Source organism: Semicossyphus pulcher, unplaced genomic scaffold, assembly GCF_022749685.1.
Source record: "Semicossyphus pulcher isolate SPU_LCO1_2020_fin unplaced genomic scaffold, fSemPul1.0.p SCAF_15, whole genome shotgun sequence".
NCBI classification, from domain to species: Eukaryota; Metazoa; Chordata; class Actinopteri; order Labriformes; family Labridae; genus Semicossyphus; species Semicossyphus pulcher.
The window spans coordinates 1,327,250-1,344,114 of NW_027211659.1; the positions used below are offsets into that span (position 1 = coordinate 1,327,250).

Genomic DNA, 16,865 nt, shown 5'->3' on the forward strand with positions numbered 1-16,865 from the left:
ACCAGGTAATTGATTAATGTACACAGGCTTCTTATTGAGAACTGCGTTGGTTTGTCAAACATGCAGCCACACCCGGCGAGCTGAAGAGCTCTGCGTTTAATTGGCGTTTATTTGAAGTTTTACGGTTTTACTTCCAGATTTAATTCACATTATCTGAGAATTCCTTTAGAGAGACTGAGCATGCGTGAGTGATTAGGCCGGCCAGTAATGCTGGGTGTGAAAACATTAAATCGCGCTCAATGCATTGAATGTGCTGAAGAAGAACCCTGCTCTCTGGTGAGCTTTTTTTTGCCTCGTGTCTGAGCCTGTTTTTGTTCAGAGGCGCTTCGCTTTGTGTTTGATGTAGTGCACCACGCCAAAGCCTGCACGCGATTTCATCTGTGAAAACAGAATTAGGTCTTCGAGTCAGCCCAGTAAGCGTGCTGTATGGGCCTTTGATAGCAGTGCGGATTCACCTGGACTTCTCTCACTGATGAATGAATAATATGGAGGATGTTCTACAAGCAATTAACGATAAACTACAGAAGATGGATATCCTGGACACCGTGAAAAGTGATATCAAGGAGCTAAAAGACACATCATCTGTTTCCTGCACGGCTTGCACACGGAAAATTCTCCTTTGGAGAAGGCACGAGGTCGAGACGTGTGGATGTGTTAAATAAACACAAGACCTTCACCCAAGAAAACGTTGTTCATGTCCAGGTGTAGCCACACAGAACTTTTAGCTTTGAAGCTAATGTTGCTCACATCATGTAAGTAACACTACTTCAGTAATGTATCTTGTGTACTTATTTTCACCTGAACAACAATCTGTCCCCAAACTTCAGCAAATAGTTTTGTACCTAAACGGACACGTTTGTCGCGGTTACTCTGTAACAGTCATATATGTAGTTTTGGGGTCACTGACGCTCACCTCTTCTGTTTTTGTTTTGAGGATATGTTTTAATTTTGGGCACTTTGTTGCATTTTGAAGCACAAATATGCTTTAACTTGTCTTTTTAAACTAGAATCCAAACATTTTATTGTACTTACCGTAAAATTAGGAATATAACAGGTAGCTATTTATCGCTAAAAATGTGTCATTTATTTAGATTCATTTTCATTTGAAACACGTTCAAAACACAAATTATAGCCTACCCTCTGTTTTCACCTTCCTGCTGGCTGCCGGTGCGGTGGCTGAGCTCAGCCTACGGTAACATTGATTGTTGTGAGGATGGCGGCTGCACTGGCGATCGTGACGGCACATGTCCGTGACGAAGCTTTGGTTTATAGGTTGCACTGGTGTAAAGCACACAGCCCACTTGTATTATACCGAATTTTGCCGTAGTTTTCAAAGTATAACTCTCTATCTATGTTATACTCATAGATATACGGAACTTACATAGTTAATATTTTCTCTACTGTCAGCAAATCCCATGAAAACAGGCACTAAATAACCGATTCATCTTACAAATACTGTCTGTGTATCCAAGGCATGATGTATCTGACTCCAAACAACTCCAATGTTTACTTTGTATCAGTCGCACAAACACCAAAACTAACTGGACTCAAAATACAAACAAGTAAGTAGAAGCCACATCCGTCTCATTATCAGTAGGAATGAATATACTTTGTGCTGAGTGCCACAGAAAGGTCGGGGAGTCAGAAAGCACTGAAGGCCAGCTAATAAAACTGTTGGTTTTGACCTTTTCATGGGATTCATAGAGAATAAGAAACATACAGAATAACAGCAGTTTTATCCTTTAATGCGCAGGCTGTCTGTGCTAAACAACGTCTGTTTTTCCTGGGTTTCTAACAGCACTTGAATGTGGCAGGGCCATAAAATAAAGCGGCAGATCTGTGTGCCTGTGAGCCTCGGTGACAGATGGCCGAGTATCTGTGAGCACACGACACCTGAGCAAACCGATCTGTGACTCACACACCAGTGATGCAGCCATTAGTAACCCTCAAATCTGGTTTACTAACCATACAGGGTTTGCGTTTCCTGCCGTCCAATCACAGACCTCGCTGCTCAGGGTTTGGTTGCTATGGAGACCGGAGGCTGGCAAGGCCAAATCTGAAAGCTTTCCACAGTCATCTGTCCTTTATCTCACTGACTTAATTGTGGATGACATGGTGTGGAGCATGTGGTCGGTTCTCAGAACTGTAAATCAGAGATGTTATATAATGTTTGTTCCAATGCACTCCAGTCATTTAGATATGATAGATTTTTATTGATCCCAGGGGCTAAATGATGCGTTTAATGTTTGGAAATAGCATTAAGGAACCTAAAAATATATTTATCATGTTTATATAAGATGAGGATTTAGTGGGTTCAGGCTTTGTGGTGTTGGCAGGAGCGACTGTTTGTCTGAAGGTGCTCTGAGCAGTGGGCTCACTGTGGGGGCTGCAGAAAGCAGAGAAGAAGAATGTGTGTGTGAAGCCTTTGCCTCCTGTTTCAGCTTCATGTGGCTCCAAAATAACTGTATACTGTCACATTTATAGCTCCAACCAGAACAACACCGCTATTTCTTACCTTGTTTGAAATATATGTCAGCCATAGACTCAATATAACCACTGGAGACAGACCAATATACCTGTCAACTCGTGTTATTGGCTCACGCAGATATATCAGTTTATCGGTCTATAACAAAAACTGTTCCCACACGGAGCAAAAGACACAAAAGACGTTTGAGCTAAGCTAACAGGAGTCAAACAAGTTAACTTCCTGTTTTTAAAATGATTGTTTACTTCTGAAGTTTATAACAACAGGAAGTAGAATATGCTCTAAAGACCACAACCGTTACAACCGGAGCCGTCTGGTTAAATTGGGAAGTGTACTCCCGCAATTACCGTATATCGCCATTAGGTGGCGCCCAAGAGAACGAAACTGAAATCTTCGAGATTGTCAGTTTAACATATTCTTTACGTCCATCTGTCCAACAGGAAGAAACCAGCACCTGTGCAGGGAGCTAGCTGTAGCTGTTTGTAAGATCTGAAAGTCATAAAATACAATTTGAAACTGTAAAAAAAAATCTGTAATCTGAAAATATAAAATCTGCGATGAAAAAAAAAAAATAATAATTATGGAGGTGAAAAATGGAATTAATAATTTATTCAAAATAATTCCATAACTGAATCAAAACACTTTAAGAGCAAAACTTTTTTTTAAAATTCAACTTTACTTTTCAAATAATAACTTTTATCAAATTTAGAATGGAGTGATTTAACTTTCGTTTCAGTTCAGCCAATCAGGAATAAGTTGGTGTAGGCACCCTGTCTCTGGTGCTGCAGTAGCCAAAGACGGCTCCAGATCCTCTCTTTCCGAACTCTTCACCGTTTATTAATCAGTGATACAGCTAACATTGTGAGCATGTCACTGTCATCCATTTATTTTTATAATGATAACAGAAATCCAGCTAGATAATTCATGTAACCTGGGCCTGATACTAACATTATAGTCTTAACGCAGATGTAGTGGGGTATGTCACTGCGTCGTTGCTATGGAGACGGTCAGCTGCGTCGGTGCGCATTGCGTTGCTTTGATGTGAACGGCCCAGTTTAGAATTTTCGATGCAGGATTCTTTTGGCAGTTGCATCCAGACTCGTTACGAATCATTGATGTGAACTGACTTAATGTGTTTAATGTTAAGATTTATGCACGAGTGATTCAGGTGCTCAAGACGGTCATTAATAAGGGTTCTAAGAGCAAAAAAGAAATCTATCAAGGAAGCAGCACATTATAAGACCAAAAAACACTCTACTTTAAATTAAGTACAACTTTTAGTACTCTTTCCTTTTGGATCAAATCACACAATCTCAAATCAAGTGAAATTAAATCATAACAAGTGGACAAACTTCATCTGAAGGAGGAAAGATTGTCTGACATCACTGAAGCTCCAGAACAGCAGCTAACTTTACACACAGAATAAAGTGTTTTCTTAGCCTCTGTCATCCAATCTGCACCAGGATTCAAAGATGGCTGCAGCCATATCCGCAGTAAACATTAACCCTTTCATCTCAGTCCTCCTGGTGCGACCTCTGCCAATAAGGTCAAAGAAGCAGCTCGAGACTTATATGTCCATCAGGAGGCAGGGGAGAGTCTACCCCCTGGGGGGTCAAAGTCAAGGATTGCGCTCCACATTAGTATCTGGTCATTAACACCCGGAATCACTTTGCAGCACACACACATCCACATAAAGCCTGTGCACAGAGACACCCGCTGCAGAGGGATCAGCTTCCTCTCTGCAACATGAGGTGGCATCTTTAATGGCTGCTGACATGGTGTGATTTCCTTTGCTCAGATTCCTCGCACAGGATTCTTTCCAGGCTGCAGGTCAAGTGGAAGCACTTCATGAAGCAAAGTGTGGACACAGATGCTTGAGTCCTCCGGCAATGCTTACATGCAGAGTTTTTATTCGTTTAAAAATGGTTTAAAGCTTTAAAAGTTTAAAAGTGAAGCCAAACCCTCTCTGTCGCCCCCTGCTGACTGGCTGCAGTGTAGCTCATAAAGCCTGCCTCCTCCATGTTAACAGATGGGACATGAGTCAAACTATAAAATCAAAATACTCAGTTCTCAAACATGGTGTCTGTCATTATAGTTAGTTCTTATCATGCTGATTTATGTGATGATTTATTTGATGCTATAAAAAGGGGGTGTGGCCTCATGATTGACAGCTCTGTGGACAAATGGGGCTCCTGCAGCGTTCTGTTCCCGAGTAGCAGAGTAGAGGAGGAACGGCGATTGAGATATCATGTAGATATCATGTAATCAGTCGACTCTGAAGCACACATGTTGCGTGTTTAGTCTCTCTCTCTGCATGTTTCAGTTCGCTGCCTTCGAGTTACTCAATGTCATTTTATTCTCTTGTCGTCCTGATGGAAACCTCCCAAGGTCTGATCCAGCAGACTTTTATGTAAAAGTGACTCAGATGCTTTTTCAGACATGAGGCCAACATGTTAAATTGCCATCATAGTTTTGTATAGGGCTGGATGTCTGCAAAGGGAATTATTGAGCACTCAGCCAAACAGGAGCAGCTGAAGAGGTGATCTGCACTCAGACTTCTGACCGAGTGTTTGTGTTTGCTTCTGAGTCACCGGGACGCTCCATAAATGTGTCAGGGTTTAAAAAAGTAAAAAGACTTTATTAGTTGCAGTTACTCCCTGACACTGCTGCAGGGCACGGTAAACATACAGAGACAAAGGCCCTCTTTAATTTAACTCAGTCCTGAAAAGAGTGTGACTGTAGTGTTTATCAGAAAACAGGCAAGGCCACTAGTGTACAGAAAGTGTACAGATAAAATGGTGTGTGTGTGTGTGTGTGTGTGTGTGTGTGTGAGGTAGAGATGGAGTAGCGCTGGCACAGACTGAAGGTCAGAGGAAGTATCAGTGACAGGAAGTGAGCTGCTGCCAGGTTCAGGCCAGGTTACCGCAGTAATGAATGGCCGTGCTGAGTGACACCTGGCCGGTCTTAAAAACAGGAGGAACAGCGCTCGAAATCACACACATGGTCACACACGTGGACACAAACACACACATCTGGACGGTCTTTAAAGCCCTGAAAACGTAGCTTCATTTCCAAATGTGTCTCTACAACGTTATGTATTTATTTCTAAAAAAGAAATGTTCAAAAACTCTGTTGATCATCTTCATTTCAAACGTGCTAATCTTCTATTTCAAGTGGAGCCCCGCCCACTTCAAACCAGTGATGAGAAGACGGTTATGGAAAGTTCAATGACTGTAGTGTTAGTGTTAGTTACGTCTCCTCTCTCCGTTCCTCCTCTACTCTGCTACTCGGGAACAGAACGCTGCAGGAGCCCCATTTGTCCACAGAGCTGTCAATCATGAGGCCACACCCCCTTTTGAAAGCATCCAATGTGTAATTAAAAGTAAACTTGCCACATTTAAAGGCGGTTCAAAATCATTAGCTGAGTGTATTGTATCGTACTGTATCATATCATATCGTATCGTATCGTATCGTGTCGTGTCGATTACCTCAGCCTTTAACATCAGTAACAGATCATGTGGCAGGGTTTGTTTTCCCCGTTCAGTACCACACATGCTTACCTGAGTTTCCCATCACCACAGAACAGTAGGCTGTGGGAGATTTGATGCCGACTCTTGACATTTGACTGACATTAAGCTAACCAAACCTCTCACCAGAGGCCACTGAAACACAGAAGGGGTGAGCTGACAAATTATTTGCTGCGAGTCCCACCGAGGTGACATTTTCCATCCCGTGTTTTTGTTGTTTTCCTTTTTGTGTTGTTGTTTTTGTCCCTCCTGCTTTTCACATCATCCATCCAAAAGCACCTCCTCTTGCCCTCACACTCCATGTGCAAAACTTCAAACGGCAAGATCAAAACAACCTTCACCACGCAGGCAACTATAGGCGACGGCAAATGTCACATATTGTTACACACAGATTTTATTTCAGGGGGACAGAAGGAGTAAAAGAGGGGCTGGTCAGAGACGGCCTGCAGCGGGGGACGGAGAGCAGACTGAGTGACATGAACCAGGTCGTTCACACATCACAAACACTCCTCAGGCCACTTTTCCGCCCTGAATTGTCCCGTGTTTTTGTCTTTTATGTGCGCTTGTTGTTGCGATGAGTAACCTTGCCATTAGAATCGGCTTTTTCAGTTCGCTCTCTGTGTCAAAGTCAGTCTCATGTGTCTCTGGATCTCTGCAGCTTCACCTGTGATGTCTCCTCACTCCCCCTGCGTCCAGTATCAGATTCCACGGCCAGCAGCTCTATTTAAAGATCTGATATGTGCTGATGCTGTGAGGTCGCAGCACATCGCCATAGTGTCTGTTAGAGGAGGTGAGCTGCAGCAGGTCGACTGTTGGTGAGGGTGACAACCAGAGGAGGATGCATGTAATTATATAACCTGTGCACCTGTCTTGTCACAAGCTTCCGTTCTCCTTGTTGAGTATTGAAACACCTGCACGGGCAGGAGGGGTGCCAGCTGTCATCACCGATACTTCTGCCTGTCAGAGACTTGTACTGTAAATACTCTGTTACCAGCACACGTCACTTAAAGAGGTTCAATCATCAGACTACAGCGGCGTAACACAGGAACCAAATTCGCCTGAATGGTGCGTTTTTACAGAATCATCAAAGTCTGTATTTTACTAGAATTTACTGATTTAATATCCCAGAAATGATGTCCAGGCTCTGGTTCACTTCCAGACATCACTATGATCAGAACACATGATTACTGTTGAGCCTGTTGAATGACTGCTGCCTTCATGTCGTTCCTCCTAAAATTTGAACCTTCCCTCTCGTCGTGAATCTGAGCTTCGTTTTTCTTTCAATCTTGCATAAAAAAAACAGACTCAAAACTTTCATTTGAAATTCCCAACACAGCCTCTGCAGCCTCCGAAGAGCAAGTAGCAAAATAAATCAAGCTGAGAGAAACCTCTGATAACTGGTCATTTTTAAGCTTAGCTCAATTTCTTTAAAGCGTCAACTGTTTGAGCCTCAGCGCCCGACTTATATCAATGTCATTATATTTACTTACAAATATAATAACATTATAAAACCTTTAATTTCTCTCAAATTACAGATGCATCCAAACATTTCATCTCCTCTGAACTCTTCTCTCGAGACATTCGCGATCATCCTTTAAATGAAGTTGATTGAGGCCTTATTACTTTAATTGTAGAACCACTTGTTTGATTTAAAGGCTAATTAGTCCCCAGAGTTAAAGTGTTATTGCTGCGTATGAGAACTGCATATTTGATCACTCAGGAGGAGGTGTTTGTGAAGACTCGCTCCGCATGTAATGAATGTGACTGATTTTTGTTGTAATTATAGCTTCCAGTTTTTTAATCTCTTTTTTCCCCTAAAATCTACGGAAGCCCAAAGCGGACATGCATCCACACATTTTATTTACTCCGTCTGCGGTTGTTGTCCCGAGATCTCAACTCATTTATTTTATGGTTGGCATATTTCATTTAAGTGGAAGAGAGAAAAATATTGAGGTTTGTTTGTTGTTGTTGTTTTTTTATGTCTGTTTGTGTCTTTTTTGTTGGTCTTGATATATAAAGCATATATTCTACGGAAGCCCTGAGTGGACATGCATCCATACATTTTATTGACTCAGTTTTTCCGTGGTAACGAGTAATGTCAGTTGTTTGCTCAAGAACTTATTTATCTCGTTATCTCGAGAGAACAACGCTGCAGCACCGTAACGTCAGATGATCCTCAACGTTGTAGAAGCACCAAACAAACACAAACAGGCTTAACTGACGTCATCAGCATGTCCTGCTCTGTAACATCACAGTGAGCAGCCTGGTGTTTTCTACATCGACAGAAACTTATCCCGTTATCACGAGAAAACCAGCTTTGTTATCTCGAGATAACGAGATAAATAAGTCGAGATCTCAAGAAAACAACCAAAATTAACTTTTTAGCGTTGTTTTCTTGAGATCTCGACTTATTTCTCTTGTTATAACAAAGCTGAGTTTTCCCGTCATAACAAGTCAATTCAGTTGTTTTCTTGAGATCTCGACTTGTCTCACTTTCTCGAGATAACGAAGCAGGTTTTCTCGTGATTGTTTTCTGTGTTTGTTTTGTGGGGACACGAGCTACGATCATCTGACGTTACGGTGGTGCAGCGACTCGAGATAACGAGATAAATAAGTCGGGATCTCGAGAATACAACCTGGAATTTCTCGTTATGACGGGAAAATGGAGTAAAGAAAATGTATCGCTTCGGGCTTCCATATTTTTGTTTTCCTGCATATTTTATATCCACGTCTTCCTGACTTCACAATGTCTCCATGTCTTTCTTGTCTCTGCGTATCTGCTGGTGGAAGTGCGTACGTCTGTGTCATGTGTCTCGTCTCTGTTAAGCACTTCCAGATGATGCTATTATAAAATGACAGAGTGAAGGGATGAGTCCTTCACTCGGCCTTCATGCGTTAACATCATTACCGACTCCATCATCGAACACTTTACATCCACTGTTCTCTCTGCTGCTGGGCATCATGGCCATCAAAAGAGCCACGTCTACGTTCGCTGCATGACCTCCCATATGACGTAAAGTCGATATAATCTCTGAACACATCTTTTATCCTGCATGTACAGTCGCTGTTTATCTGTGAAAGACAGATCACGTCCTGAGGCCTGAGAGGAGAAGCTCTGCTCAGACTCAACCTGCGTCAGATTCAGGCTGCTCTGAATCCATCACATCCAAGTGTGCAGATCTTTGCTTTGTGGGGACATGCTGCTGCTTCTGAAGTGTTTGATGGGATGTTATTGTGCAGCTGTAGCCTTAAGTCTGAATTCAATGATGTTATATATTAACATGGAGAAATATAGGATGTCCCGACTCGGGCTCTTGGAGCCAGGAGTGACCGTATTTGGCTGATAAATTGTCTGTTATACATTAAATTGGAGCATCACTGACTAAGTGAACATCATGCTCTATAGAAGAAGACGTGAAACTAGAGATTGAGACCACAAACTCTTTAGGAACATGTTTACTGAGGGAATCAATCAAGAGAGAAGGAGCACTATTTTCTTACAGATTTAAGGATTGAAGGCCCTCCAGCATTGGACTCACAATGACACACAGCTTTTATTTTTATTTTAAAGGCTGAAACTATTTTGGGCTCTTTTTCGTACTGAATAAAACATGACATTAACTGTAACCTGCCTGCAGAGTTTAGGAGCATCGATAACGCCGCCATGACAGCGTGACCCCTGTTGGTGTTCGTGTTCATCTAAAAGTGAGGTCATTCCGAGGCTGCTCTTGTGACTGATCAGGATTACGTTCACCTCTGACCCTGAGGTCAGGGGTTAAACACATGGGGAGGAGGGGGGGGGGCAGGGTCCAGCCTGAGCTCTGCTGCGATCAACTTGTGACCTTTCGTTCAAAGCTGATGACTCAGAGCTCCACTCTACTTATTTCACAGCCTCGGTCTGAGCTGCTGCCGAACATGATGAGGTTATACTACAAGGAAAACTCACCGTCCAGGTTCAGGTGTTCTTTTGCTCCCTGAGGATGCTTCTTAACACATTACACAAAAAACAGACAGTAAATGAAGCATCTCAACGAGCATCTGTGCGATGTTTGTACGACTTTTTCACTGAAGTGATGACAGCTGGAACATTGAACACAACACATGTTCTTTATATCTTGATACACAAGTGTAAAGATATTTTATTAGGCGTATTGTGAAGTTGTCCGCAACCTCCACTGTGATGTTGGCGAGTGCAATGATATGCAAACATGTAGATATACAGCTCTGGAAAAACATGAAGAGACCACTGCAGAAATGTGTTTTCCTCTGGTTGGAATATCTTTATGTTTGTGTTTGTGTAAAATGAACTTTAGTTTTATTGTAAACAACTTTTCTCCTTCTTCCAAATCAAATATTCCCACTGAGGTCGTTTATCTGCAGAAAATGACAACTGGTTAAGAAACTAACAGATGTTCTTCAGAGCTGGAATAATGCAAAGAAAACGAGCTCATGTTCATGTTGAAACAACAGAATGTTTGAGCTCAGGAGGAGTTCAGAGGTCAGTGTTTGGTGGAATAACCTGGTTTTTAATCGCAGCTCTCATGCAGCTCTGCGCGCTCTCCTCCAGTCTGTCACAGAGCTGCTGGGTGACGTTCGGCCGCTCTTAGAGCAGCTCTGCTTTGTTTGATGGTTTGTGACCGTCCATCTTCCTCTTGATCACATTCAGGAGGTCTTCAGTGGTTCACATCTGGATCGGGCGGCCATGACATGAAGAGAGAGATGCTGATTTAAGGAACATTTGAATTGCGCTCTTCTTTTTTTCTGGAGCTGTAGATCGGCCAAAAATACAACACTTAACTGGTCGATTTAGTTTATAATTGAATCATATGCACCAACCAAGACTCTGTGGGACATCGATAAATAATGTTTAAGAGATGCTGACCCTATTTATCAAGAGGCTCTGAGAGAAACAAGATAATTTTCCACTAATGCACTGAACAAATACAGATACGTGTTTTGGTTTTCAGTGTTAAACTGCCGTTTGTAAAACTGACAGATGTAGTGTAACATCTGTTTGTGTTTGTCTGAGCACGCTGCCACGATGTGAAGGTTTGCTGATCTTCTGGAGGTTTAATATCGTCTGTCTTTTGACTTCTCCTGCAGGACGCCTCCATCGCACATCGCTTTCATCTGATGCGGGAAAAGCACCCCGAGAAGTTCAACAGCAGGTAAGAAAAAACAGCTGTAAACAAACACACCCTGGCACCGTGAGGTCAACGACATTGGCATTTTACGATGTTAGCTAACACCATTAGCTAACAGGAGCCTCATAACCAGCCAGTGACCTGGCACTTTAATCTGGAAACACAATATCACACCGAGCTGCAACCGTCAGCAATCAATAACAGGACGACACCGGCCTGCACAGCGGATCAATGTATTGGCAGAGCCTTTAACAGACCTGAGTCATGCAATAAGGGTATGTGAGGCTAAAGTCAAACTAGCCTGGAGTATCAGCTATTAGAAGTCTGTGACATTTGTCCTGTTTGTTGATGCAGATGAGGAGCTAATTGTGCAGAAGCGTTGCCGTTACGTTGCAGGAGAGTCGAATGAAGGCCGGTGTGACGTAAGCGGACGTTCGTGTCGTTGTGAAAGCAGAGAAGGTATCTTCAAATGGCAGGCCGTGCAGACGAGTGCACAGCCGTCTCATTAATTGTTATATAACGGGGGAAGCTGCCTCAGTGTGAGCAGAGAGTGGGAGAGGTCAGGCGTCTACTCTCAGGGAGAAGAAATACCTCAGCGATGATGCACGGCACGAGTAAAGGAACTTAAACTCAAAAGAACCGGCATATTCATATTTGTCCTCTGCTGGGGGTTTGACACAGAGGCCTTCATCTCAAACATGCAGTCAATATGAGTCCTCATGCACTCTGAAAAGCACTTCCTGGGCTTTCCCCTGATGTAACACACATGGGGGTGTGGCCTCGTGACATCGTCTGTCTTTCCAAAACAGCTGCAGGAAACGTTAAAAAGATCACATTTATAAAGATATGTTGTTCTGCTGAAAGGTATTTTATTTATTAAAGGTTTAATTATATTATCTTGTGTTTTGATTGGTTCATTGCATCAGAATCAGAATTCATAGCCAAGTAGGTTTACAACATACGAATGTTTTTGGTGCATTACGGTAAACATAAAACACAGGAAACAAAGTGAAACACTATAAATATTAAAGAGTATTTTCTGTGAAGGTTCTTTATAAATAAAAGTATTATTATTATTCTTCTCAGTCATTCAGGTCATCGTTACCTGCACTTGGTTGAAGATCTAGAAGACGTTTCATCCAAAAGGCTTCTTCAGTTTCAGAAGAGATCAAACGTCTTCAACCAGCTGCCTTGTGAATCAAGCTCTGAATAAAGAACCGTATATACATCAGGCACAATATAATTCTTCGATGTTTGAATGCTGTAAAGTTATCACGGGAATGTTCAAGGTGTTGCCAAGGCGTAGGTAGAATATTGATCTCACTGAAAAAGGATCGCCTCTCGCCCTCGGCCCTTTGATGCAGGTCATCCCTCACGCTCTTCTCCCAACGCTTCCTGTCTCTCCTCAGCTGTCCTATAAATAAAGGCAAAACAATCCATGTCACACTTTGTGGATCCGGTTCAGACGTAGTGGGCCTTTCTGTGTGGACTTCTGTGTTACCCCGGGTACTCTGGCTTCCTCCCACTTTCCAAAGACATGCTGGTTAGCTTCATTGTGACTCTAAATTGCCCATAGGTGTGAATGTGAGCATCTGTGTCAGCCCTGCGATTGAGGGACGACATGGGCAGGTGTGACGCCGCCTCTCGGCCAATGACAGCTGGGATAGATGATGGATGGATGGACGTACATTTGGAGCAATCTGGCACTCGAATTTCCGAATTTTCTGGATTAATAAAGTTCTATCTTATCATAAAAACGCCGACTTGTTGCGACCATCTTCGTTATTAATCAGGATCATTGTCCTTACCTCACAAACCTTGCGTTCAGTTGTGGGTTGAATGGGAGGAAGGTTCTCCTTGAATGTGAAAGCCTATTGGATCAAAACAAGGAAGTGACACACCTTCAATAGAAATTCAAGTAGGGAGGAAGGAGGGGGCTGAGTGTCCGCAGCACTTTTCCCCCTTCGTGGGGGGCAGTGGGGTGTACCTCTCATTTTTTTTACTATGTTCCTGAAAGAAACAAAACACCTACTGAGGCAGAGAAGATTTAGTTTAACACCTGATAAACCTGATTCTCATTCAGGTTCAGAGTCAGATATCGAGCTTAAAGGAGATGTGGACTTATCAGCTGAGTAAGAGCCCATGAGTTTGGGGGCGGAGCTTCTGAAGGAGCCCTGAAAGGAGGGGGAGGATTTGTTTTGCAAATATCAATACTCTTTGTGGTGAATCCCCGTACCCTCCCTTTGAAGCTCCAGCACACCGGCTGACATCATTAGGATCATGTGCTGAGTTTGTGTGAGTCAATCCTTCAGGGAACTATTCAGGAATAAACGAACAATAGTCTCCGGAGAGATTTGAAAATGTATTGCTGACGTTGTTCTTTAAATCTAAACACTCGCCTCCCTCAGCCTCGGAAACACCACCCACTGGTATCAGAAGCTGCGGTGCAAACACGGCCTTTCATGTCTCCCTGCTTTCATTCCCAGCAGCCTTTGCTGTGGCCACACTTCTTTCTGACGACTCATTCACATGCAAAGTGAGGAACAAACGGCAGCAGTGTTCACCCACCCGGGCTCAGCCGGGCTCAGCCGGGCTACATGATAATACCAGGTGTAAAGTCAGACGCAGGAGCTCTGAGCTGCATCACAGCTGAGGAGTTTATGGTGCTGCTGGGATCTCTTCTGTAACCAGCCTGAGGCTCTCTGCTGTCTCCTGAGGCCGAGGTGTGTGTGTGTGTGTGTGTGTGTGTGTGTGTGTGTGTGTGTGTGTGTGGGTGTGTGGGTGTGTGTGTGTGTGTGTGTGTGTGTGTGGGTGAGTGGGTGTGTGTGTGAATGTGCTAATGTTCTCAAATTTCTCTAAATGAACCTCTATGCAAAGTGTCGGCCGGTGTCAGGGATGCAAATCGACACTTTCTCACTGTTTTGTGTGAATGTTAAGAAAGCAGAACTTTCAAATATTAGCAGTCAGGTTAAACATAACAAACATCGCATGTTGTCTGGTTTGACTTAAAGTTGTCAAGTTAGTAATTATAGATATTTAACGCCTGGTTGGACTTTCAAAAGAAGTTTGGACAAAAGACTTGAAACAAGAGAATCAAAACGTATTTTTGTACGTATTTCCCGAACCCGCTTACACCTGGCTTTTTTGCTTAGTGGGAAAGTACACTCGGCATTCAGACCCGGGTCACATGACTCGAACTCGAACATCGTTTCAAATTTGTCGCGCCAAGTTTGATACACAGACTGAATGAGTAATAGATACAATAAAGACTTAACCACTTTAACATCTTCACTGTTCACTAACCCTGTCTCCCGCGCGTTTGTGACGTCAGACGGTGACGCAGCAGAAAAGAGACCGACAGGAGGATACTTCACTGGCAATGGGAACAGAGACAATCGGCATTTATTAGCGGGTCTGAAGAATCTGCGTCAACACGCTAGTTTTGGTGGGAAAGAGGTTTAAGAAGTTTTTCTCATTAGCACGTCCACATGTGCTGAACTTTTCTGACCTGTTGGCTAGAATCAGAATCAAAGACGACACAGGCTGCTATTTCTTGTTATTTCATTTAGGAAGTTATAATAAGCCTGAGACCGTTTGTTTGGTTGATATATTTGAGTTTTTATTTAGGCTTTTATTTTGAATTGGTAGTTTGCACCGGCTGACGTGTATATATGGGCAGGTAGGATAGGATGGGCGGGCACCGGGGAGGTTCATTGTTTTTTACCAGGAAACACAAGAACACAACAGATTGTTAATTATGAGTAAAAGCCGTTAAATAAATATAAAGAAAACATATTTTTTTCCTGGACCTGTAATTTAGTTTTTTGATCCTGCGTACGATCCTCTCTCCCCGTGCCTCAGTGGCTGGTTTGATTCTGAGTTTAGTTGTTTTTGTTTATTGACGAGGCCAAACTACAGAGGTCATGAAGGTGCTGATATCTGATCCCTGCTAATCCAATCAGGTGATAAGTGTCAGTGACCTCTTCTTAAGGCCCGACAAAGCAGCTTATGACGAGAGCTAATGGGGGCTAAATCTAAATTAAAATTACTATTGATGTAATTACGACTACGACGACTGAAATAAGAGTTAATTAACTCCTAGACTCCCGCCTCAGTGCTGTGACGAAGCTCCGCCGTCATGCAGCCTTTGCCATTTTACATTGGACCGAACAATGCCGGCGTGAAGCCGCCCCAGTGTGTGTTTTTACTTAGCATTCCAGCGTTGCGGAAGCAGACGATAATTACCCAGGTATACTGCAGAGTCGTTCGTCTGAATGCCGATTGTAGCCTTTCCCATTAAGCAGAAACAGCCGGGTGTTAGCGGGTGCTAACGGGTTTTTAGACCAGTGGGAAAGCAGCAATACACACACACGGCGCTGTTCTGCCCTGCCATCTCTGCTGTTTACAGACGCTTCGCTTCTGTCACTACATCTGATGTCGCTCAGAGGTGGAACGACTTTGCCCCATCATTCTGCCTCCGTGCGTTTTACATAGAAGATGGAACGTGACGGAGGCGTAATAATCCCGCCTTGAGCTGGCAGTGTAAAAAGGGCTAAGGACTCTCAACAAACCCACCTCTGTTTTCAAGAAGTACCCTCTTTAGGATGACACACACACACACACACACACACACACACACACACACAGAAAGACAGCATTGTCCCTGGTGTGAGAAGTCATTAGCACCTGGGCTTTGGGCTCCTGGAGGTCTGGACACTGAGACAATCGAGGCACTAATCTCTGTCCACACCAATCAAACTGATTCTGATTCTCATACTAACATGTCTAGAAACACTATAACCGTGACAGCAGTGCTACATGGAGAGCTCACAAGATTTTAACAGCACAAATCCAGCTAGCATGGACAAAAAGCTCTCAGTTACTGCTCTTACACACTAAAATGAGTTTTCAAACCAACACTGTGTCAGCGGTGTTTCCAAAACTCTGGATTTTAGGGGCTTTAAAACACAGTGTGTGAATAAAGGTGTAAACACACCGTAAGTTATGTGCTTTAAATGGAACGTGTAGCAGTTGGATGCTTCCTTATACTGTAGGCACTACTTGGTAAAGGTGTCAAGAATCACACCTGCCCTCTGTCCCAACAGGCCCCTGGAGGGGAGGATGACACCTGGGGGGTGGGGGTGTTGTATGTGCGAGGAGCCAGGCAGGGGGTTGTCTGTGGTGCGACACACACGTGCAGACAAAGTGGGATTGTGAGCAGCAAGGAGGACAATAAAGCTACATGTGGCTGTGGGCCTTTCTCACCGGGTCAAAGGTCGTTTATCATCAGACTCCTTTCAATTCAAACTGCTGTAAAGAGGAAACGCGTTACCCTGCCGCAGCTTCCGTCGGACACAGAGCGGCTTCAGTCCTTTGAAAGTTTCCACATCAGAACAGTAACTGAGTGTTTGCTGATAATCTACACGGCTGTGTTGGTGTTGTTTGTGTAGGGGTTTGGTGTCAGTACAGTTCATGTTTGTGAACATTTTGAGCTCCGGTTGGATCGGAGCCACGAGAGCCTCACGCAGCCATGAAGCGATCCGATAAAAGAGTTTGAAGCATCAAAGAGAAACGCTCGGCAGCTCAAGAAACAGTCTTCAGGTTAGTGTGCTGCAACCTTTAAAGCAGAGTTTACGTGCGCTGAGTTCATCCTGCTCTGCACATACATGCTTTACATCCTCTAACTCCGGCCTTTGTTAAATGGATCAA

The 16,865-nt window shown here is 43.4% G+C and overlaps 1 protein-coding gene across 1 annotated transcript in view; it reads left to right on the plus strand.

Annotated features, from left to right (window-relative positions):
* Positions 1 to 16,865, plus strand: part of LOC138592118 (diacylglycerol kinase beta) — a 120,533-nt gene that overhangs the window by 61,050 nt on the left and 42,618 nt on the right. Inside the window, exon 22 of the mRNA XM_069662751.1 lies at positions 11,116 to 11,180. Coding sequence (XP_069518852.1) covers positions 11,116 to 11,180 — 65 coding nt within the window. The remainder of the gene's footprint in view (positions 1 to 11,115; positions 11,181 to 16,865) is intronic.